General features: G+C 45.0%; 1 protein-coding gene across 1 annotated transcript in view; it reads right to left on the reverse strand.

Annotated features, from left to right (window-relative positions):
- NADSYN1 (NAD synthetase 1) overlaps positions 1-24583 on the reverse strand; it is a 154966-nt gene that overhangs the window by 73464 nt on the left and 56919 nt on the right. The window contains exons 10-12 of the mRNA XM_069221909.1: positions 24177-24251; positions 10946-11070; positions 7982-8030 (exon numbers count right to left, since the gene is read on the reverse strand). Coding sequence (XP_069078010.1) covers positions 7982-8030; positions 10946-11070; positions 24177-24251 — 249 coding nt within the window. The remainder of the gene's footprint in view (positions 1-7981; positions 8031-10945; positions 11071-24176; positions 24252-24583) is intronic.

Consider the following 24583-nt stretch of genomic DNA (forward strand, 5'->3'; position numbering starts at 1 on the left):
TTAAAGCCTGCTATTGTGGTGAGGGGCAATTCCCAAAATCCGACACCAAGAAGCAGCTGCAGATGGCTATAGCCAGGAGGCTGACAAAAACAATGTAAGAAATAGCTAAGAGGGCTGCAAAACAACCTGAAATACAGACTCTTTTTCATCTCTTTGCGCTTATGTATTGTTTGTATTGTTCAGCGCCGTTCCCACACTCCATCGCTGTTTCCCCTGCAGCCCTGCCCCCCTCCCTGAGATGAGCTTTCGCGCCCTCCCACCTCCCAGCTGACCGGCCCCTCATCTCCGTCCTCTTCTTAATGACGGCCGCCGCACAGTGAGAGAGCGACTCCACTGACCTTCTGGTCAGCATCTGCTCGCTCTTCTCTGCGCAGCTCCACCTGTTTCTGCAGCTGCTGATCTGGGTGAGAGCCTGCCTAACTCTCAGTTAGAGGCTCACCTCCATCCGCAAGCACCCGCCTGCGCCTCATGCCTGGTGGCCTAGTGGCCATCTGTAACTGTCTGTCTCTGCTGCCTTGTGACGCTGTTTTTCTATTTTTACTCTTTTTCCTCTCTCTGCGCTTTTGTGTGGTCCTATGCTCCGTCCCTGCCTCTGCTGCACCCTCGGCTCCGCCCCCACTCCCTGCGATGCTCTTTCCCACCCTCCTGCCTCCCATCTGACCATCCCCTCCCACATCTCACCCCTTCTTAATGGCGGCCGCCGCTGGCACGCCAAAGACAAGCCTGTCTGTGTCTATCCGCGCCTGGACCATGCCCAGCGCCTCAGACCCGGATTCCCACATCACCCATCGGTACAACGCCAACACCCTGCACACCCTTAATCAACCCTGGAAGATCCGCAGCCTGCCACCAAGCCAATCCTAAGAATACTCAAGGAACATTCTCCTGAAACAAATGTTTCCTCACCTGCTCCACACACCACATCATCCCGTTTCGAACCCAGACGGTCACCTCAGTTGCATACTCCTCAACACCCACTTCCTCGTCAAACATGCAGTAGAAGTATTGGATCTCCTAGATTCGATCACCCCTGACGTCACCTTCCTAACAGAGACATGGATTACACCCATCATAGCCCGACACCGCCATCGCCATCCCCGATGGCTACAAAATCGTCCACAAAGACAGAGTCAATCGACCAGGAGGAGGCGTTACCACAGTCTACAGGAACACCCTCCCCCTGACGACCACCACTGAAACGCAGAGCCAACCAACCACACCTGTACACCTACACTTCCAAATTAAGACCAACTCGAATACCTCCCTCTGAAACACTCATCTACAAACCTCCCTGTCCCAGTTCAGCGAAGCCATCGCTGACCTCGTCGGCCCCCACGCCCTCACCTCAGACTGCATCCTCCTCAGCGACCTCAACTTTCACCTCTAAAACCACCACGACCCAAACATGACATCACTCCTGGACAACCTTGCCACCCTCGGTCTGATGCAACTAGTCAACCTGCCCACACACTCAGAAGGTCACACCCTCGAACCCATCTTCTAGGCAAGAAACAACATTACCCTCTCTCACACCTCCAAGCACCACTGGACCAACCACCGATCCGTCCATTTCACTTTCACGAAGACCACCGTACGCCACCACACTCCCAGTCACCGAAACCCAGTTCGCCGGTGCACTCAGCCACTCCACCCCCACTGGACTCCATGAACACTAATGACTCGGCACGCAACCTTCACTGCTGGATCACAGAATGCACAAGCACCACAGCCCCCTTTAGAAAACCTGCCGGAAACCAGCATCGTAAGAAACCCAGCTGGTCCACGACAGAACTCCAAGAGTCAAAACACGCCTGCAGACGACTGGAATGAAAAATGAGGAACGGCAAAACAACAGCAGACCACATCATCAGCACATCAGAGCCTCCAAGAAGGCTGCCATTCAAGAACGCATCAGCACCAACGCACACAACAGCAAGCATCTATTCACCATAGTCAAGGAATTCACAAACCCCGGAACAGAAACCTCAGACATCCCCGCCCCCTCTCCCCCTCAATACCTTTGGGACAACCTCGCCTCCTTTTTCCAATGGAAAATCCAGGACATATACGAGGGATTGGAGAACCAAAGCCCGCCCCACTGCCCACCAGCACCACCTCAGACTCCATGTCACAACCGACTCTAAGCCATTGGACCCCTATCTTCACTGAAGACACCCAAAAACTCATGAGCTCCATCAATTCAGGGGGACCCTCAGACTCGTGCCCATATCACATCTTCAACCTGGCCAGCACACCCATTGCCCCGAGCTATGCTGGACTATCAACCACTCCATCGAAACGGCCATCTTCCCATCCGACTGGAAGCACGCTCCTAAAAAAACTCTTGGTCGACCCAAGGAGATGAAGAATTACAGACCCATCTCTCTGCTCCCCTTCCCAACCAAGGTAACAGAAAAGGCCATCAACATGCAACTAACGGAGTTCCTCAAGGCAAACCACTTCTTAGACTCCTCCCAGTCCTGACTGAGGAGCAACCACAGCACCAAAATAGCCCTCGTCGTAGCCACCGATGAAATCCACACTATACTGGACCACCGAGACATGGCCGCCCTCATCCTCCTCGACCTCTTTGCAGCTTTTGCAAATCCTACTCCACCCTATACACCAGACTCCATAATGCCGGCATCCACAGCAAGGTATTGAAATGGATCCGAGACTTTCTCACCGGAAGAACCCAGAGGGTCAGACTCCCACCGTTCATCTTGGCACCCAAAAAACCTGCTGTGGAGTACCCTAGGGCACTTCACTAAGTCTGACCCTCTTCAACATCTACATGGCTCTGCTTGCTAAAATCGTCAGACAGCACAGCCTAAACATCGTCTCCTATGCCGACAACCCATCAACAGCCAAAAGCAACAGAATGAGAGCAGTCGCCGCCTGGATGAAAGCCAGCTGCCTCAAACTCAACTTGGACAACACAGAGATCCTCATACTGGGCTCGACCCCCTCCACCTTGGACAACTCCTGGTGGCCAACTGCTCTAGGTAATGCCCCCACTCCCACTGACCACGCACGTAACCTGGACATCATCCTGGACTACATGCTATCCATGACCAGTCAAGTCAATGCCGTCTCATCGTCGTGCTTCCACACTCTTCATCTCCTTCAGAAGATCTTCAAGTGGATCCCCACTGAGACAAGAAGGATGGTCACTCAAGAACTTGTCAGCAGCAAACTGGACTACGGCAAAGCACTCTACGCCGGCATCACAAAGAAGCTACAAGCAAGACTACAGAGAATCCAGAATGCAGCAGCCAGACTCATCCTAGACATCCCCTGCCACAGCCACATCTCCGCCCACCTAAGAGACTTCCACTGGCTTCCTGTCAACAAATGCATCACCTTCAAGCTACTGACACACACCTGCAAAGCACTGCACAACATCGGACTGCCTGACTTTCTACACCCTGTCAGACAACTCCAATCCTCCCAACCCACCCTCGCTGCCATCCCCAGAATCAGGAATAGCACTGCTGGTGGCAGATCCTTCTCTTACCTCGCAGCTTGGACCTAGAACACGCTCCCAATCAACCTCAGACAGGTCCCCTCGCCGAAGCAGTTCAGGAAGGAACTCAAGACCTGGCTCTTCAAATGATCAGAACGCCCACGACAGTCGCAGCCTTGAGACCCCATGGGTGATTAGCTACGCTATAAACTTGACTAATTGACTAATTGACTGACTGATTGACGTAAAATAAAACAATGACAGATAAAGCAATAGTGAAATAAAAGTGAATGATTGCCAACTCCTACTAAGTGAGGGAAGAAAATAAGCAACCCCATTTTCATAAACATTTCACTGGAATGGTGTAAAGAGATTTTGCCAGGACTAGGTGTTAACAACGTTTTTAAGTGTTACATAGGACAGCATACACTCCTCTAACTGTATGCAGCATTTTTGTGCAGGTCAGCAACTATAAAACATGGTGTGCACAAATATTATGAAATACTTTTTTTCTGAAACCTAGTTTGAACATAGAAATTTGGTACCAGGCGTATTATGTGAAATCAAACTTTTGGTCACATTTGTTGAAGCAATTCCAACAAGAGAGCAGCATGTGATGAGTAGAAGTCATTGCCATATGCAACATAAGCCAAGCACACATTTAATGTTGACCACCAATACTTAAGGAAGAGCTCACTAATAAAGTAGACCTCATTCTCTTGAAGTTTGTTACATAATGGGCTAGGAGGCGTTTCGCCACAGATGAATATACAGAAGAAGCAAGTGTACATATCACACTTTTCAAAGTTGACTGTCGCTAGGATCTGGTTCTCACATGATAATTAACATTTGCTGGACTAAATGGAAGTATTACTCATTGGAGAACTGACAGTACTTCAAGGCATTGCAGAAGACATCTTGGGTGGGTTATATGGGAAGATCCCATTGTTTAAAATGTCTAGTCACCACTCAGGGAAAGGTTGTTTTTGGTATACCAAATTGTTTGACATCTGATGTCTGGAGGTCACAAAGCAATCTATGTAACCGAAGGCAAACCCATCTTTGTAATGGAAGGCTTCTCTACAGATGCATTTGTGAATTAGTTTTTTTTTAAACTCTCAGTAATAGGTAACCAATGAAAACGATTACCTCTCTATCATGACTATCTCAATGTCTCAGACCTCCCAACCATACTGCTGCATTTTAAATTGACTGTAACTTGTCATTGGTATTGGGGTTGTGATACTTCAAGGTGAAGGGCAATGCAGTCCTTTATAAGATGCCCTAACCCTATAGAGAATCTGTTTTGGGTGGTGTATGGCATTATTTATGAAGAAATTGGCACATCTTCAAAAAGCAGACTTAACCAGCTACCTGACCGTTAGATATTGGGAAGCACATTACTGAACACGATCCACAGGACCGTTGAGCAGATTCACAGAGAAATTCTCAGGAGCGAATTTGGGGAACACAATAATCAAACTGTAAATATCCTAGGAGACAGTTGCATATGCTAGAGAAAATCTTTGAGAATTACACATACGCACGAGTGCCTCAAAAATGCTGCACACATCTCCCGATTTGTTTCGGTGTAAATCTTTGTTAAAAAAAAAAAAAAAAAGGCTAAGCATTAATATCTGTACATCAGTCAGATGTGCCTGCAGATTTTCATACTGAATGCAGAAGATGTTGAAAGACTAGTATATTATTGTGTGTCATCAGCACAGAAGTGCATGCCCGACCTATGGTGCTATATCTCTGAAGGAAGGCCGGCATATAGGGTCCAGATCATAGAAAAGGAAATCTAAGCATTTTAGCTTCCCACCTACCATTTGTACAGATTTCCAACTTTTCAGGATTCCTAAAAAGCTCCCTCAGGTAGGCATGGAAATCTTTATACACCTAACATTCCATGAACACTCCTATTCTAGGCACACTCCTGAAAGACAATTAATTGGGTAATCTGGACGGAAGTGTATATTCGTCTGTTTATTTTTTTCTCTACAGCAACAACCTGCAAAATGTTTGTGAATAACAATAAAAGCATGCATTGTTAGCGTACACTACATTTTGCATGATCACCCCCCTCCTTTAATGCCATCTTTCAAGGCAGAACCCCATAAACAGATGATAAGCCATATTATTGTTTTGTCCACAGTGCTATGTTCCACGTGTACATGTGAAGGTCTGCAGATCCTGTTCAGACGAATCAAAAACGTGGACATTTCCAACCAGAGTTCACATTCTACCATATGTAGCTAATTTAGATCCATTGAAAAGTTTGCGGATAAGACCCATAGATAGTGGCGACCTCCAAGGGTCACAGCTGAGTCCACGCCTATTTAACAACAATATCTAGTTTATTTTTGCCATCATCAAAGGGTTTTTGTTTATTCCTATTCAGACAACACACAAATCTATCCGAAGATTATTGACAATTATGGCACATTTTCCAAAGTGGCTTGATTCTAAATGGATGCAAAACAGAAGAAATACTTTTGGGGTCACTCACAAACTGAGGGCTTCACACGATTTTCCAAAAACACCTGAAATGTTTAACCATCCCGAGTCAAGTTTGCCACAACTGCACAGGCTTTATCAGTGACTTCAACCTGAATTTTGAAGTCGAACCCACATCGAGTCAGTAGTTCACTCAGCAATTGTTGATGCACGAGATAAATGAAATACATTCTGCACTGTAGAGATAAACATATTACTATATCATTGTTGATTATTTGGTAGAATGAAAACTAAACTATGATAAGGAAGTCTCCCAAAGATTCAAACTGAACATATTAAATTTGCAGACAGTGTGTCAGCTAGGCAAGTCTTTAAAAAAAAGTAAATCGGGCAGTATTAGGGAAGTTTTGGCTTCAAGTTTTCAAATGGATCTTATTAAGCCGGCCTGTCTAGTTTTAAATGCTTACATGGCACTGCCCTTGGGAAAAAACAGTAGAAAAGCATTCATAGTATCTTCCTAAAAGAAGACTTCAGGTAGGAGGTCAAATTTTGTTTATGAGTCTATTATTTATACTTCATTCTGAAGGGAATCCGAGATCTTTAATGTAGGGATCTCAAATTTGGAGGACATCAAACTGTGTCCCACACTGATGAGTTCTGCGCGGTTTGCAGGACCCTGATGTTTAATCTCGAATTGTCACTGGGTGTTCACATTGATGACTGCAAAGCAATTCACTACACATTTTACAAATGCAATTAGAAAAGAGCCTTGGGGCAAATAATTTTGCAGAGAGCACTACCCAAACAAATAGGGTCAATACTTGGTGACAATTGTTGTTCTTCTGCTCACCCGTTGTGGCCTACCTTAAAGAAAAGATGGACAACCTTCTAAGGTTAACCTGGGAACCTTGACTACTGGAGTTAGTGAGTCAACATGGTCTAATGTGTTAAACATGGTGGACAGCTCTATCATCACCGATATAAATGGCTGGCCCCAGTCAACTGGGTCGATGATGTTGCCCTCCATTTCCACCTCGGTTGCCTCTCTTTACTACTTTTGACAAAAGTTCAAACTCAATGGAATGTTAGGCACAGAAGAAAGTTATCCAATGGGCGTCAGCGTGGACAACTATTTTTAGACCCCGAGAACCTATTCTTTTACACTTGATGATTTGAAACTACTGCATCACATCAGTACTGAAGAGTTTTGAGATCCGTGTTGGGGAAAAAAAAAAAAGATCAAGTGCAGGGAAGGTAGATCTGCACAGTCCCAGCAGAACCTGTGCAAAGCTGTAGCGAGTGTGGGATGTGCGAGAGAGTGTGGTTAGTGGCAGGTTCTCAAACAGTGCTTCAAATACGCGTATGGAAATCATTGCCCAAGTCTCTAGAATACAGACGAATCCGGTTTATCACTGTAAATTGCATATATTTTCTTTTCTAACAAGAAAGTTGAACATCTCCTTATATCTCTCCTGCCATGACATGTCCACAGTGCAGCAATTTAGGGAGATATGCCACAAGTAATCCTGATGAATTCCTCAGCAGAACTGGTTGATTTTGGGATCTTCTCATCAAGGCAATTACATTCAACTTGAAAATGTTCTTATAACTGAGGATAAACTATACGACTGGTCTGGTGGATCTACTAGTTTTAAAACTCAGGCCAGCATTGTGTACTAGCTTCCTCAGAGTCAAGAAAACAACATGCGTGCAAGCATTATATTAAATGACTCTAAGCATTGACGTTCAATTACAGAAGGAGAACAAGGGTATGTTTCCACTCTAAAACTGCCTCTAAAAGTAATAATCTGACCCACACTTCACTGAAACTTCACTATGTATGTAACAGAGCAACAAAAGGCATTTCCCCACCCTAGGAGTTCATCAGCTTAGTGTACATTGAGCCTGGAGGCATGACACTCAATGGGTTTATTTTAAGACATACCTATTAGAGGAAATGTTTCAGCTAAATCCTCTAACACATTTGATACAGCTTCTACTTCAACTATGCTATTACAAAAGGGCACCAACCTCATGCAAATACGAAAAGCCTACCTGTTTACTACGCCGCAAGTAGTCCCAAAGCCAACAGGCGGGTCCAAGACTGAAAACAAAGAGTAGGATTAATATGGATAGATTTCAATGAAAGACATGATCAAGGCACAGCAGGAATTTCAGATTGCTGACAACACAAGAAAGCAGATTATACAATATTATGTATGTTTGCATTTACAAATAACGTTGCATACTTTTTATCCAAGGTCTCCATCGTGGCCATCTTCACTAAAAGCATTAGCACATCTGCACCCATTTGCTGGATCCCAAAACACTTTTGTATAACGAAGAATGTCTCTATGCAAAAACATTTTTACATATGCCAATTTTTAGGCATTTTGCAAATAATTCCAAACTATCCTAAAAAAACAAGTAGGTTGTTTTAGCAAAACAACTTTATGGTAGAGGTAGAAGTCTTAAAAAGTAGAAGTTGCAGATTATTGCTATATGACAGACGGGCTGCTGCAGAGACCAAGCATGCAGTGTTAGTCATGTCAGTGCTCAGTTTGGAATCTTAGGCAGAAGTGGATTATTGTGCAAGATGTACTAATATTTTATTTGCTATGGACACCATTTTTTGCAAATCAAATCAGATTTTATTAACTGCTCTACATACAAAAATCTTGGTTTGCAAAATAGGGAAAAAGGGCGTCTAAGACCAACCTGCTCATTAAAATTCATTAAGCAGGTCACAGTTAGCTTCCCCATTGTAACTGGCTGCAATCACAGGGATGGTGGCCTGCAAGGGACAGCAGACCACTATCCCTGAGAATCTATTCAAAAACTGAAAGCCTTTTTTCAAGAATTGGGGCTGCTGGTTAAAAAAAAAAAAAAAAGTTTCCATTTTGGGAAACTAAAGGGCAAGCAGATCCTAGACCACATTACCTTCCCCAATGCTGGAACCATTCACAAATCATTTGCCATCCAGATTTACAAAGGGGAAGGAGTTCAAAGAGGATCTCTTCCACTTTGCAAATCAGTTACGGCTACAGCTTAGTAGTTCGTAACGGATAAATGGTTAGTGACTGGAACTACTTTGCAAACCACTGATACATACCTTACAGTCTCACAATTTAAAAAGAACGCCACATTCATGCACCTTCTAAACTGTGATTTAGTATGGATCACTAACCGTATTTTCATGCAAATCTCAAAATGAGGAAGTATCCAAAAACAGAAACTATGGCTTCATGGCTTGTCACTGCTACACAGTCCCAAATTTATCTGTTGTCTGCCTTTCTAGTTCTTTTTATTACTTCAGAGTACTAGGCATATTAGGTCACAGGAAGGCTTTGGGTAGGGTTATAGTGTTCTTTCCTATTCCATATACATTAATACATGCATCCATGTTAGTCGTGACAACAAGGAAGTGTTCTGGTATCCTGTATGTTTGTAGACATATTTCAATATTTATTAGTAATGATAAAGATCCCATAATGCTGAAGCATATTTAAACAAAATGCCGTCAAAACAGAGGTGACAACAAGGCTTGAAATATGTCTCTGATCTGATGCAGTGATTTAGTATTTAATATCAATATTAACTAGATGGGTGGGGGTAGGACAGCTGTGAAGTGGCCTGAGTGGTAAAAGAATGTAGGTGATATTGTGATTTTTTTCATTTGTATTAGGCATTTATTTAATGAAATGCTATACGGAGGCTACGTCAAGTAGCAAATACGTCTGGATCATAATCTTTCAGGGAGTAAGTGGAGGCTGACATATTGAAAGACGATGGCAGAAGTCCACTTTAAAATAGTACATTGAAGTCAATGGAGTGATGTACTCAGAGCAATTCACATAACCTGTGGGTTTAGTGGAGATGGCAAGAATCCTCACGTTACAAAAGGTGAGTCCTGAGAGCTAATTTTATAACGCTCAGGCAGGTGAAAATTCTTACGTGTAAAAAAAAGTGTTCTAGTAGGAACAATGACCCTATGTCTGAGGCAGTACAGAATTCAAGCAATTTAGAAGAGCCTCTACTTTTGTTGAAATGGAAGTATATTGCAAATATTTTTGGGATTCATTTTGGCAAGTTCTTTGCAAATGTGAGGGTACACAGACTGCCTATTTGTAAATGGTTTACCTGTTTACTGGTGGCCTGTGCTGCATAAAGCATTTGATAGCAATAAACAATCTAAATTCAAAAAGACCACTTCCGCGACCAGTTTGAACAGAAAGTGGGAAAAGCAAAGAATAGGTGTTATAGACATACAGACTTGTCTCAGTACCTGAGCATCAGTGAGCAGCACAGGCTGAACATTGCTAGTCAAACAGAAGGGAATATCGGTACAACAAATTACTTGTTAATGAATTGCTAATATCCAATAGAAAAACACTAAACATTCAGAACTATTCAAACCTAAGTCTACTGTATTTATTAAATATTTTAAAAGATTTATACAATATCTCTCCAAACACAACATGAAGGGAACAACTTAAAATAATCAATTATATGTTAAAACAAAATCTAAACAAATATCCATGCAACAATTAGTACACCAAGCACTCTTTAAAAAGCAACCACTGCCTAATGCAATGTCCATTTTGGACATACATTGTAAATAAGTCTTTGCATTCCCATGTAACTCTATGCCTTATTTAATTAACTCCATGCCTTATTTTAAAGAACAATTGCTCTATAAATTATCTGTCAAAACAATTAGGGCAGAGCAATATTTAGTCACACAACTTATTAGAAGTCTTACCAATGCAACTACATGTGTCTTTGTACATAACTACATTTATGACCCTTTTTGATACTGCAAAACCAGGCCTCATCCAGCCACTAAAACCAAGTGATGACACATTCTATCGGGTACAAAACTGAAATACCCTTCGCATCCCAAATTTAGTTTGGTGCCCTTAATCCATTTCAAGTAAGGTTTTTTAACAGCAATTCTAAAATCATTAATAAAAGAACACAGTTTGTCCATTTGTTTAAACTCAGTTGTTTTTTTCCTACCTGATCTCTTCTTCGGGGCTGTGATAGTGCCACTGTATGGGCATGCTGGTGACGGCAAAGATGTCATCAGAGGACGACAGAGCAAAGTCAGTCTTTATTCTGTGGTAGGGTGCTACTTTGGTTGCCTGTCAAAGAAAGCAAATAATATATATTATTAACACTTTGAATACTGACTGGAAATATGACACACTTTGCACAGCACAGGCAATAAAGGTTAACACTATACTCAGGTCCACTAGAATTATGAGATTGTGCGGCTCTGGAGATGTGCCACATTTGACAAGTCATTCATCATTTGCTGCATAATCTGCGGATTTTAACAAAAACATTGTTTCTAGCTCAAACTGTTAAAAAGTTACTAAAAATGCACCAACACGTGTTGCTGTGCAGCAGAAGGCCCTTTGAAAAGCTGGACTAGTCACCTTTTGGTTGCTTATTGCTACATACAGGTACTAAACTGGTACTAATGGGGTGCGACCAATGCCCAAACAGGGTTAGCAAGTTTACAAATGACAAAATAATGAAGTACTACTATTACAAAATGTGCTGCACTATGCCACATAATTTATCTTTTCTTGCCACGTAATTTACACAACACTGTCACATAATTTGGGCTTGTCCTGCTGCATAATTCCACTATAATATATACTCCTGACTTTACAACGTGACTTGCTTTTGGAGGTAAAACTGAGGTAGAGTGATCTACGGTGAACCCAAAGTTTTACCCAAAAGGCAGTTAAGCCTAAACAAGGTAAGGAGCCTGAAATAATTAGCTTGAAAAGCCTTTAGTTTGTAAAACGTAGTTTAAAAGAAATGAGGTCTTAATTTAGAGTTGCACATTTGCCAAAAAGATGCATAAATATGAATGCACTCAAACAAAGGAGATGGAATACTTTTAAGAGTAGGCGTGCTGCCATTAATGTTACATCAGTAAGGCCATAGAGATGGTGGTAACTTAGCATCAGACATGGAACTTCACTTCTAAACCTATATGGTAAAGTGTCTTGGTTTATTTTGATCCTATTGAAATCTTTGTTTCCATCACACTTCAGAACTACAAAAAAACAACATACCTTATTTGTTCTTTCTTTGCTCCTGATATATGTTGAAATATTTAACTTATTTACAAGCATTTAAAAGTTCTTTGTTAGAAAAGATTTGAGCTCCTGTAGCCTTTCCTTTCATACTTCCTGCACACCACCAAGATTGTCACTTGGGTCACATTACAAAATTCCCTCACTTTGCAAGTGAGGAAAGGAAAAGTAAACACCAGTCTTCATGTTAAATAAGTAGCTGTTTGTCAGAAGACATTCCCAGACACTTGACCTCTGCTTTGATCTAACTGAAAACGAACAAGCTAGGGTGACCAGACGTCCTGGATTTCCCCGGACAGTCCCGGTTTTTAGAGGACTGTCCCAGTGTCCCGACGCTTCTCTTAATTTTAAACAAACTTCCCGGTTTTTGGGACAAAGGTAAGATCATCTAGGGAAGCATAAGTGAAAGGTATGCTCTCCTTTAACAGACGCCTACAAAGTAAGCAATAATTAAAGTAATTTATCTGTTACGGTCGGGCAACACAGTCCCCTGTCTGCTCCCAGCAGAGAGAGGAAGTGGGGAGCAGAGAGAGGTGGGTGGGGGTGGGGTGCAGGGTGGGAGGTTAAGCCATAGCTAGTTTTATATATGTAGTCTTGTAAGTGTGTGTGTGTGTGTGTGTGTGTGTAAATATATATATATATATTTATATAAACACACATTCACAAAGCTACGCAAAGAAACGGGCCAGGCCAGATATAAAAGTTAGAGTAACGTCTTTAAGTCCTTCTTTTATGTCTGACCTGTCCCGGTTTTTGCTCCTCCAAATCCGGTCACCCTAGAACAAGCGAAAAACAAAATTTAGAGGACTCTTTATTGCTCAATTGCCTTCTGAACTCCCGCAAGGTTGTCTTGTGGCTGCTGCAGCACCCCCACACGTTCACTTCCAGACGGGGCGAACAGGACATCCTCCCTTAGTTTCAATACAAAGGTTAAAATTCAGTCTTTGACAAAACGACTAATTACCAAAACCTTGCTCTAGCACCCGAATTGGCTAGCACTGCAGACAGAAGTAATGGACAAGAACAGGTTACAATTATGTCAAGGACAAGGTTGTAAAACAAAACATATTTTTCAATTTGTTTTTTAATTTCAGAGTAAATATTTTCATACAAACATCAACAATTTATAATTTTACATGACATGTTTCACACTAAAAGCATTTAAAACTATGGTTCAATTGGTTCACCTACATCTGAGTAAAGAAGCTCTGTTCCATCACTCCCTCCTCTTCAGAAGCACCAGATGCTGACAAATCTGCTAATATCTAGGGGTGGGTGAAAAATTCCTCTCTGCCTGCAGAGTTCGTGGAATTTTGCCCACTGCGCATTCCACTTGGAGCGCAGAGTCCTGGCAAAGTTCCAACGACCGCCGTGTGGCAGCGTTTTTTCTCATACACAGCTCATCAATATTAAGTTGCTGAGCGCTAGCAAGAATTTGTCATCTATCACAATTTTCGGGCGCTAGAACGTCTCCTAGCGTGGGCGGTTGCAGCAGGTCCGTACGAATTGCATTGAGAAAGGTGCCGTTTGAGGAGATTTTCTGCTCCTCTGGCGCACTGAGTGGTGCTGTTTGTGCTGATTTTACAGCGCAGAAGAATCTCCAGGCACAAAAAAAGAAAAGAAAGAAATAAATTCAGGGCAAGCAGCACACCTTGCCCGAATTACACCCGCTTGCAGAACTCCTCAGAATCTCGCAGAGTTTTTATGTAACTCCGTGAACATCCGCGGAGTAAAACTATGCGAGTTGCACCCAGGCCTACGAATATACTCTAGGCCATACTTTATCTGGTCTGCAGGCTATTATAGCAGAACTTTTAGCCTATAGGGACTCAAAATCAACAATGTTATACCATATACTTTAATAGATAAGATATAACATTAAGCACATCCTCTTTTCGAAACATACTGTTGACAGGTACCCCTTGAGATGCTGCTGTGCCACAACCCCCTTTATCCTCCATGCCCTGTCAATGCACTACTTAAAATGTTCTGGTCAAAATCTAAATTCCTTCTTTATACATAGTGACTTTGTCTCTGTATGTCTTCCAAATATGTTCACAGTTTTCATATTCGAATATTAAATACAAATATAATCCAGCCTTTATTCAATGCAAAAAAGTGTCGTTTTACAGTGGGTACCCAATGAGGGATAATGGCCGACACTCCAAAGTAAAAAGTTTAATTTATATGAAGAAATTCCTGAACCTAACAATTTAACACAGAATAACGCAGAGCATGTGCATTTACTATACGTTCACAGTGCAAAAGGGTGCTAGCAGCGCACAAGCTCAATCTTAACTAACTTTACCATTACTATGTTCCGTCACTGAATTTAGTTTGACAAAAGTCATTTTTGGTCAACTAGGTATACAAAAAAAATAACTTCACATCACCTCAATGGCAAAATGTGTAATTGCTGTGCAGTGTGACAAAATAAATTCAAACAGAAGCTGAGCTGCTTCTTCACAGAAGGTAGATCCATGCAGACAAAAAATGGTGATTTAGGTGTAGTGAAGTGATCTGTGACAAAGAGATGAGTGAATAACCAACTGAGAGGTACACCTACAACCCTGATGGATTAAAAAATGGAAGAAATCTGAATTATAAAAAATAAAAATAAAAACAATTACTATTAGGAAATATAAAACGTCCAGCTATTAATGAAGCAGTAAAGCACTAATTATGAAACGTTACCTGTGTAGCACATTAGCCAGTACAAAGATTGGTGACCGGAGTAAAAATGTAAAGAAACCGGTACTAATCCTAGTCCTTGAGAAGGCCCATTTTAAGAACAGTTAAATGGCCAAAACAACTGCATGGTATCAATATGAATGTTTTGTTTACAGGAACTTTAGTGGAGCGAAAGATGTGCGTGGGAGTACGCTGAGACGAATGTTGCAACAGTCACCACGGCTGCAACCTGCGGGCAACAGTTGGAGGTGGGATGCAACTGCTTTACCTTGCTAAACAGGCTCATCTGATACCAGGCTCTATGCAACCTAGACTTCCAATGATCTTTAAAGCACACAAAGGAGTGAATGTAGAATCAGAGGGACATGGCATATTAGGAGATGTATCCAAAGCCATGTCTGTGAGTAAGGATTGAACCTACGGTTTAGATACTCAACTGTGGATGAGAACCAAATCTGTTTTGGTTGCAACCAGTGCTTAATTTGTAAATACCAACGTGCTGGTGCCCAAAGCCCTCCTCTTAAACACACGGATGCTGCAATTAAATGTGCGAACACAGAATATTGAGGCAGCATGATCCTGAAGCTATTTCGGGCCTCTTCAATCCATTTCAAAGCCACTCCCTACCCCTTCAGCTCACTCTTGCAGTTTTCTGCTTTTTTCTAAAGTGACGCCTTTCCGTTTTACTCTTCCTCCATCTTTCCCATATGTGTCTTTTGCTCGCATTAAATGCTGGAGGCAGAGAAATAAGTGCTGGCCCTCAAAAATAAGTGCCGGTGCTCCGCACCGGAAACAGCAATCACAAATTAAGCACTGTTTGCAACAGAACTTTTGTTGAGGTATGCCCTCAGTTGGCGAATGTAATTTGCCACTGACATTTTGATGAATTGGTCAGCAAAACCCAAACGTGTTCTGGTAGAGGTCAAAGATCATATACTGTAGAATGGAAACATGCCACCTTCCAGCACATAACTAGGCAAGGGGAATCAGAAGCTCTCTCACTTAAGCAACCGTTGCATTTGAGACGAATGAGGTAAATCATTTGAGACTGTGCCATGAATGCCTTTGCGAATGTAAAAACAAGAGATGATGGACGGAATGCAGAACAAATCAAACATACACCCCCAGTCACTGATCTGGGTTTAATCCATACCTTTTTTTGCTTGCCATGCCATTCCAGTTTGGAACCAGCCATATGCAACTCGGTCTTGACCCTGTTCCCCATAGGAACAGTCCAGCCCAAACTGCCAGGCCAGGTCCTCCCTGGTCCAGAAACAAGCATCCTGGGACTGGTTTCAGGGTATCACCCATGGGGAACAGGGTCAAGACTGTTTTGGATATGGCTGGGTCCACACTGGAATAGCATGGCAAGCAAAAAAACTGATGGATTAAACCCAGATCTGTGACTGGCGGTGAATCTTTGATTTGTTCTGCATTCCCTCCATCATCGCTTGCTTTTGTGGCCCCAAGTGGGAAGGGTATGCCCAGACTTGGGTCCAGTGCTTGCTATGCTACCAGATTGAAACTAGCCTGGCTGACGAAGGGTGACATCTTGAAACTGGTCCCAGGATAATTGTTTCTGGTCCAGGGAGGACCTGGCATGGGAGTTCGGGCTCGACGGTTCCCATGGGGAACAGGGTCAAGACTAATTTGTATATGGCTAGGTCCAATGTGGAATGGCATGGCAAGCAAAAACACTGATGGATTAAACCCAGATCTGTGACTGGTGGTGAATCTTTGATTTTGTTCTGCATTCCGTCCATCATATCTTGTTTTTGCATGAATGCCTTTGCGAGCAGTGAATTCACAGGCGGACCAGATGATTTACATTGTGAAATACCTGAACAGGTCGATGAGTCCTAAATGTGCCTTTTCTGTCGGCGACAAAGAGGGTGTTGTCAACTATTTAGATAGCGGCCATTTTCGCGTTGCATGCAGGGTGGAACACAAATTTGTAGGCTAACAACGGCATGTTTGCAGCTGGAATACACATACTCTTTCTATTATTTCAACTAGGAAAGGCATGGCAAATAACTGGAAAGGTTATTGCTATATAGATCTGGTTTGTGTTGGAGGAAAAGGATTTGGCTGACCTGTAGTGTGAGTGGGAATGTTCCTGAACTGGTAGACAAATCAGGTAAAATAATTTGGGTAGGGAGTTCAGAAGATAAAATGATATTATCTGAATAGCAAATGGTGGTTGAGAAAGAGTTGACAATAGTTGTTTGTCCACACTGGCTATCCAACCATCTCGAGGTGGAAGTGTGAAGTCGTTGGTTTTGACATATGTTTGTGGCGTAATCCAAAAATTAGTAGTTGGTGTCAAAATAGTTATTCGTATATTGCAGTGAAAGCAAAGTTTAATTGCCTCGCTCTTGTCATTGGCATATGTGCTGTTTATGTAGCAATCAATCAATCAATCATTGGATTTATAAAGCGCACTACGTACCCGTGAGGGTTTCAAGGCGCTGGGTGGGGGAGTGGGGGGGGGTGAGCTGGTGTTACTGGTCGAAGAGCCATGTCTTGAGGAGTCTTCTGAAGGTGAGTAGGTCTTGAGTCTGTCGCAGGTTGGTGGGGAGGGTGTTCCAGGTTTTGGCGGCGAGGTATGAGAAGGATCTGCCGCCGGAGGTCTTTCTTCGGATGCGGGGGACAACGGCGAGGGCGAGGTTAGAGGAGCGGAGCTGACGGGTGGGGGTGTAGAAGTGGAGTCTGTTGTTTAGATAGGCTGGCCCGGTGTCGTGGAGCGCTTGGTGAGCATGGGTAAGAAGCTTGAAAGTGATCCTTTTGTCCACGGGGAGCCAGTGAAGGTTTCTCAGGTGGTGGGAGATGTGGCTGTGGCGGGGTACGTTGAGGATTAGTCGGGCGGAGGCGTTCTGGATGCGTTGGAGGCGTAGTAGGTCTTTTGCTGGGATGCCTGTGTAGAGTGCGTTGCCATAGTCCAGCCTGCTGGTGACGAGGGCCTGTGTCACTGTTCTTCTGGTTTCTGTCGGGATCCACTTGTAGATTCTGCAGAGCATGCAGCGTGTGTTGTAGCAGGAGGAGGAAACTGCGTTGACCTGTTTAGACAAGGTGAGGGAGGAGTCGAGGATGAAGCCCAGGTTGCGAGCGTTGTCGGTCAGAGTTGGTGGGGTTCCTAGTGCTGTGGGCCACCAGGAGTCGTCCCAGGCAGAGGGGGTGGATCCGAGGATGAGGACCTCCGTCTTGTCCGAGTTCAGTTTCAGACGGCTGTTTCTCATCCATTCGGCGATGGATTTCATTCCCACGTGGAGGTTGGTTTTGGCCGTGCGTGGGTCTTTGGTGAGTGAGAGGATGAGCTGGGTGTCGCTGGCGTAGGTGAGAATGTTGAGGTTGTGTTGTCGGGCCACTTGTGCGAGGGGGGCCATGTAGATGTTGAACAGCGTTGGGCTGAGGGATGAGCCTTGGGGGACGCCGCAGATGATGTTGGTGGCTTCGGAGCAGAAGGGGGGGGAAGCGGACTCTCTGGGTTCTGCCGGAGAGGAATGAGATGATCCAGTTGAGGGCTTTTCCTTGAATTCCGGTTTCGTGGAGGCGTGATTCCAGGGTGCGGTGGCAGACTGTATCGAACGCGGCAGATAGGTCCAGGAGGATGAGGGCTGATGTTTCGCCGTTGTCCATTTGGCGTCTTATGTCGTCTGTGGCGGTGAGAAGGGTGGTTTCGGTGCTGTGGTTTCGTCTGAAGCTGGACTGGGAGGGGTCTCGGATGTCGTTGTCTTCGAGGTGGCTGGTTAGTTGTGTGTTGACGATTTTTTCAATCACCTTTGCTGGAAAGGGGAGCAGGGAGATGGGTCGGAAGTTCTTGAGGTCATTGGGGTCTGCTTTGGGCTTCTTGAGGAGGGCACGGATTTTGGCGTGTTTCCATTTTTGAGGGAATGTCGCTGTTTCGAAAGGAGATGTTGATGACCTTCCGTAGTCGGGGGCGATGGTGGAGTTGGCTTTGTTGTATACGTGGTAGGGGCAGGGGTCTGACGGAGATCCTGAGTGGATGGAGTTCATGATCTTGCGTGTCTCTGTGTCGTTCACGTTGGTCCAGGAGGTCAGGTGGTTTGCACAGGTGGAGTGTTCGGGGTGGGGTGTGGTGTGGGAGTGGCGTCAAAACTGTTGTGGATGTTGGTGATCTTCCGGTGGAAGAATGTGGACAGTGCGTTGCAGAGTTCTTGGGATGGAGGGATGTCGTTGATGTTGGCGCTGGGGTTGGAGAGTTCATTCACGATGCTGAAGAGCTCTTTGCTGTCATGTGCGTTGTTGTCCAGGCGGTCTTTGAAGTGGGATCGTTTGGCTTGTCTGATGAGTTGGTGGTGCTTGCGGGTGGCGTCCTTGTGGGCTGTGAGGCTGTCAGGTGTGCGTTTGAGGAGCCATTCCTTTTTTAGTTTCCGACAGTCGCTTTGGAATTTAGGAGCTCGTCGGTGAACCAGGTGGCTTTTCTTCTGGCTTGGTTGTCGGTGGGTTTTTTGAGTGACGCGAGGGTGTTGGCGCAGTCGTTGAGCCACAGGGTGAGGTTGTTGGCGGCGGTGTCTGGGTCGGTGGAGTCGGGGGTGGGTTCTGGACGAGGGCGTTGGTAAGCTGGTCTTCCATAACTTTGCTCCAGCATCGGCGGGGTGGTTGTTGGGTGCGATGGTGCTCGGTGTGTTTCTTGTAGGTGAAGTGGATGCAGTGGTGGTCGGTCCAGTGGAGTACGGTGGTATGGTTGAAGGTGACGTGGGCGCTTGAGGAGAAGATGGGATCAAGCGTGTGGCCGGCGATGTGGGTTGGTGTGTTGACAAGTTGTCTGAGGCCGTGGTTGGTGAGGTTGTCGATCAGAGTAGTGGAGTTGGTGTCGTCGTTGTTCTCCAGGTGGAAATTTAGGTCCCCGAGGAGGATGTAATCCATTGAGGTGAGTGCGTGGGTGCTGGTGAGGTCGGCGAGGGATTCGCTGAATGGTGCTCGTGGTCCGGGGGGGTCTGTAGATGAGCGTTCCTCTGACAGTGGTGTTGGGGTCGGTGTGAATGCGGAAGTGTAGGTGTTCGGCGGTCTTGAGGGAGTCGTCAGTGTGGGTGTCGACCTTGAGGGAGGATTTGTGGGCGATGGCTATGCCTCCTCCGATACCGTTGTTGCAGTCTCTACGGATGATCTTGTAGCCTTCCGGGATGGCTATTGCGATGTCGGGCGCTGAGGAGTCGTTCCACCAGGTTTCGGTCAGGAAGGCTACGTCTGGGGCGGTGGAGTCGAGCAGGTCCCAGAGCTCGATGGCGTGCTTGCGAGCGGAGCGGGTGTTGAGGAGTATGCAGTGGAGGTGGTTAGGTTCGGTCTTTGTTGGTTTCGTTGTTCTGTCGCAGGTGAATCTGCAGGTGCGGCATGCGAAGGGTCCGTGGGTGTTCCTTGGTGAGGACTGGGAGCATGCTGTGGTGCGGCCGGGATTGAGGGCGTTGAGTTGGTCGGCCGTGTAGCAGCGTCTGGAGGTGCAGGGGTCTCGGGGACCATGTGGGGCGGCACTGGGCGTGGTCCAGGCGCGGACGGACGCAGATGGGCTTGCCTTTGGCGCGCCAGCAGCGCACCCGCTGCGGGGCCGCGCCACGGCTGCCATAAGAGGAGGGGAGGGTGGGAGTGGCAGCTGGGAGGCGGGAGGGCTTGTCCAATGAGAGGGCTGGGGGGGAGGGGCCGCAAGGGACGCAGCAGCGGGAAAAAAGGGAAGAGAAAACGGTGAGAGAACTAGGGGGGGGGGGCGGGAGGGGCCACAGGGACGCAGTGGCGGGAAAAGGGAAGAGAAAACGGTGAGAGAACGAGGGGGGAAGTGGGAGGGGACGCAGCGGCAGGAAAAAGGGAAGAGAAAACGGTGAGAGAACGAGGGGGGGGGGGCGGGAGGTGCCGCAGGGGACGCAGCGGCGGGGAAAGAAGCTGGAGGGAACGGAAAAAAGGTGGTGGTGCGGAAGGCGGAGCGGGGAGCGACCTAACTGCAAGCAGGGTCAAAGGTTGCTCCCTGCTAGCGCGCCGCGGCTGCCATAAGAGGAGGGGAGGGTGGGAGTGGCAGCTGGGAGGCGGGAGGGCTTGTCCAATGAGAGGGCTGGGGGGAGGGGCCGCACAGGACTATAAATCCAAATTTATAGTGGTGATGCTAAATGTTCATGTTGCGCAGAACATTTTTTGCGAGATGAGATATTCAGGTGATGGTACAGTTTACCATTGTTATAGATTTCTATGTTGTTGGCAGAAAGCTCCTTTGGCCACCACAGGGCTGATTTGTATGGTTTGATGTTTTCACTGGTGGTGAATGCATGAAGATCTGTAGTATGATTTAGTGTGGTGTTGAAAGATTAATAAGTTGGGTTAGGGAGTAAGAATGGACATAGATGCTCACTGTGGTTGGAGGACAGGGAGTTTTTACATTTTTTTTTATTTTTGGAGGCTTAGGTTGGGCCTTGGTGAAGGTGCGTGGCATGAGATGGTGAAAGGGATAGTGTGATGATCGGGACAACTAGATCGAATATATTGTTGTAAGGTCAATGAAGAGAGAGTAGCGATGACTAAATGAACTGTCTTAACCATACAGTAGGTAAGAACAGTTACCAGCAAACTACTGACTACCTTTATTAACAATCAATCAATCAAACAGTTACAGAGCACAGCAAAATCACCTGTGAGGGCCTTGAGGCGCTGAACCTGTATGCTGCTGCGTGGAGGACTGATCATTTGAACATCCATGTCTTTGGTTCTCTTCTGAATTGCTGGAGTGACTGTGTGGTGGTGAGTTCCAAGCCTTGGCTGCCATGTGCAAAAAGGAGCGATGTTGGCTCAACAGAACCGTGGGGTGTCTGCGAGGGAGAAGGAAGCTGATCAGAGGTGTCTGGTCGGTTGGGGGAAGGTCAGACATTTGTTGATGTATGCTGGTCCTTCGCTGTACAGAGCATTATAGGCGTGGGTCAGCAGCTTGAACTGGCATCTCTTCTGAGTCGGTGTCGATTTTTGAGATGGGGTGCGATGTGGGTCCTTCTGCGGAGGCCAAGTAAGAGTCTTGCTGCTGAGTTCTGTATTGTCTGGAGTCTCTTCAGAAGGTGTGCTATGATTCCTACGTAGACCATGTTTGTATAGTCCAGTCTGCTGGTGATGAAGGCCTGCATGATGGTCCTTCTGGTGTCTGCTCGGAGCCACCTGAAGATCTTGTGGATCATGAGAAAGGTGTGGAAGCAGGCGGATGAAACTGCATCAACGTGTTTCTCCATGGATAGTTTGCTATCCAGGATGATGCAGTGGTTGCAGGCATGGTCTGTTGGGGCGGGGAGTTGCTGACCTCTGCGGGCCACCAAGTGTCAGTCCATGGCACAGTGTTGTTCCTAAAGATGAGGACTTCAGTTTTTTCAGTGTTGAGTTTGAGACAGCTGTCATTCATCTAGTCTGCTACCATTCATCATGCATCTGTGAAGTTAGCTTTTGTAGTGGAGGGATCTTTGGACAGCAAGAGGGTGATCTGTGTGTCAGCGGCATAAGAGAAGATGTGATTTCACGGCGATGGCCAGAGGGGTCATGTAAGTGATGAAGGGGGTCGGAATGAGGGACAATCCTTGGGGGACTCCATAGATTATCTTCTTGGGCTCTGAGATGAACAATGGGAGACTGATCCTTTGGGTTCTGACGGTGAGGTACAAGGCGATCCATTTGAGGGCGTTTCCTTGAATCCAGATGTGGTGGAGTCTGTTGATCAGGATGTGGTGGAAGACAGTGTCAAACGCGGCAGACATGTCCAAGAGGATGAGGGCTGCTGTTTCCCCATTGTCCAGGAGGGCTCTGATGTCATCAGGATTGGAAGGCATCCAGGAGGTTGTGGTCTTCTAGGTGTTGGGCGAGTGGCGAGTTGCTGGTTCATCGCTTTGTCGAGAACTTTTGCTGACTAGGGGATCAGAGAGATGGGCCGGTACTTCTTCAATTCAGCTAGGTCAGCGGATGTTTTTTTTCAGGGGGGGGGGCTTCACTTCAGCGTGGTGCCAGACCTCTGGGAACGAAGCAGCAGTGAATGTATTCCTCGCCGACTGTCTTGCTACCAAGATTGAAGGGGTCGGGTTTGTGTTTGTGCATGAGAGTTGGTTGATGCTGTCTGCAGCGGAGGGTTGGCGTTCAAAGTTTTGTAAGATCTTGTCGTGGAAGAAGTCTGCAAGGTTGCAGAGTTCCTGGAAGGGAGTGATGTTGTTCGTAGAGGCTGCATGATTGGTGAACTCCTTCACAATGACGCAGAGTTCTTTGCTGTGGTTTGTGCTGGCTTTGATGCGGTCTGCTAGTGCATTCTTGGTTACTTTCAGGAGGCAGCGGTGCTGGTTGAGAGTAGTCCTGAAGGCGGTGCAGTCTTTTGTTTATTTGCTGATGCACTACTTCCTTTCGAATTCTCAACAGTTGAATTTGGGGGGGGGGGGGGGGGAGTTCAGCTCCTTCGATGAACCAGCTTGCTCTCTTCCTTTGATCATCTATGATCATCTATTAGCAGGTCCATTGATAAAATATTTTTAGAAAGTCTACTTTCTTTATGCACTAAAATATAGTAGCATGTATTCTAACAGTGAATCAATGTAAATGATTTGATTATCTCTAGTAAAATCAACAGTGGTGATCGCCTCTTCTATATGAAGTTCAGAAGAGCAGAGAAGACCAAACTGTTGAACTCAGATAAGGTGGCTCAATTATCCAGCTAGTCTACAACCCCTGCACCCTACCTTCTACCCACCCTTTCGATGATAGTCAATATTCTGTATCAGACCTACTACATGCAGGTACTATGCAAAGTCAGAAATAAACAGGTAATAAAAAAATCTATTTGAATCACTGAGTGTGTATGGATCACGTTTAATACAAAGTGGGAATTATTAAATCGGTACAAAAGAAAAAAAAAAAATATTTCTACATGTCTAATGAGATAATAATGCCTTCAAATTTCCTGCACGCTGAAAAATGTGTATTTAATAGAATAACCTAGTGGGGTTAAAATGCTTGCATTAAGGTTTGTGCACATCCTGAAGGTTACAGAATTAAAGTCCAGTCGGACAAAAAACAGTTAAACCTGTACCACTGAGACCACCAGTAGTGATACCCTATTTTGCACAGTGCTACACAATTGTAGGCGAATGACAGAAAACAAAGTAGTTTTATATGGACCTGATCTTTTTAAAGGGAGCTTGTGAATGAAAAGTGTACAAACGGAGGCGATTAGTCAGTAATTTAGTGAACATATACAAGTATGACTAAAATCATATACATCACTTTTTAAAAGGGATTACATTTGGTGTAGCAGCACACGTCAGAATAGATTAAAATATTTTTTTCTAATAAAATGCACATAATCATTCTACCTATATCCCCCAAGACAGCAGTTTGAAGACAACTTACAGATGGAAATAAACATAAGCAGAGAAAAAAGTTTCAAGAAGACACAAATGCTAACATTTGTGGTGATCAAGTTGAATTCTTACCGCCAAGCATCGAGATGACATCTCCGCCCTGTAACTCCTGATGTCTTCCAAATCCAATGTTGCAGTAAGGACTTCCTGAGGAAAAGGGACTACATCAACAAAGTAACTACATATTACTGCTAATGAAATAGTGTAGTACTTTTCCCGCTTAACAAGCTCAGATATTTATGATTTGCTGGATTTTAGAGTAACAGGCATAAAACACAAAAGTAGAAATATATAATTTAGGTAGATATCGGTGTAGCCAAAACAGCTTACACTAAACCAAGCACCACATCGCCACATGGTATCATACACCAATACACATCTAAACAAAACATATAAATATCTATACATAATATGTGAGTACCTAAAAAATGTGTATGCTTATGGTGACAGGTACAATCAAACGTATTATAACTATGAAA

The sequence above is a fragment of the Pleurodeles waltl genome, chromosome 3_1 (genome assembly GCF_031143425.1).
Source record: "Pleurodeles waltl isolate 20211129_DDA chromosome 3_1, aPleWal1.hap1.20221129, whole genome shotgun sequence".
Lineage (NCBI taxonomy): Eukaryota > Metazoa > Chordata > Amphibia > Caudata > Salamandridae > Pleurodeles > Pleurodeles waltl.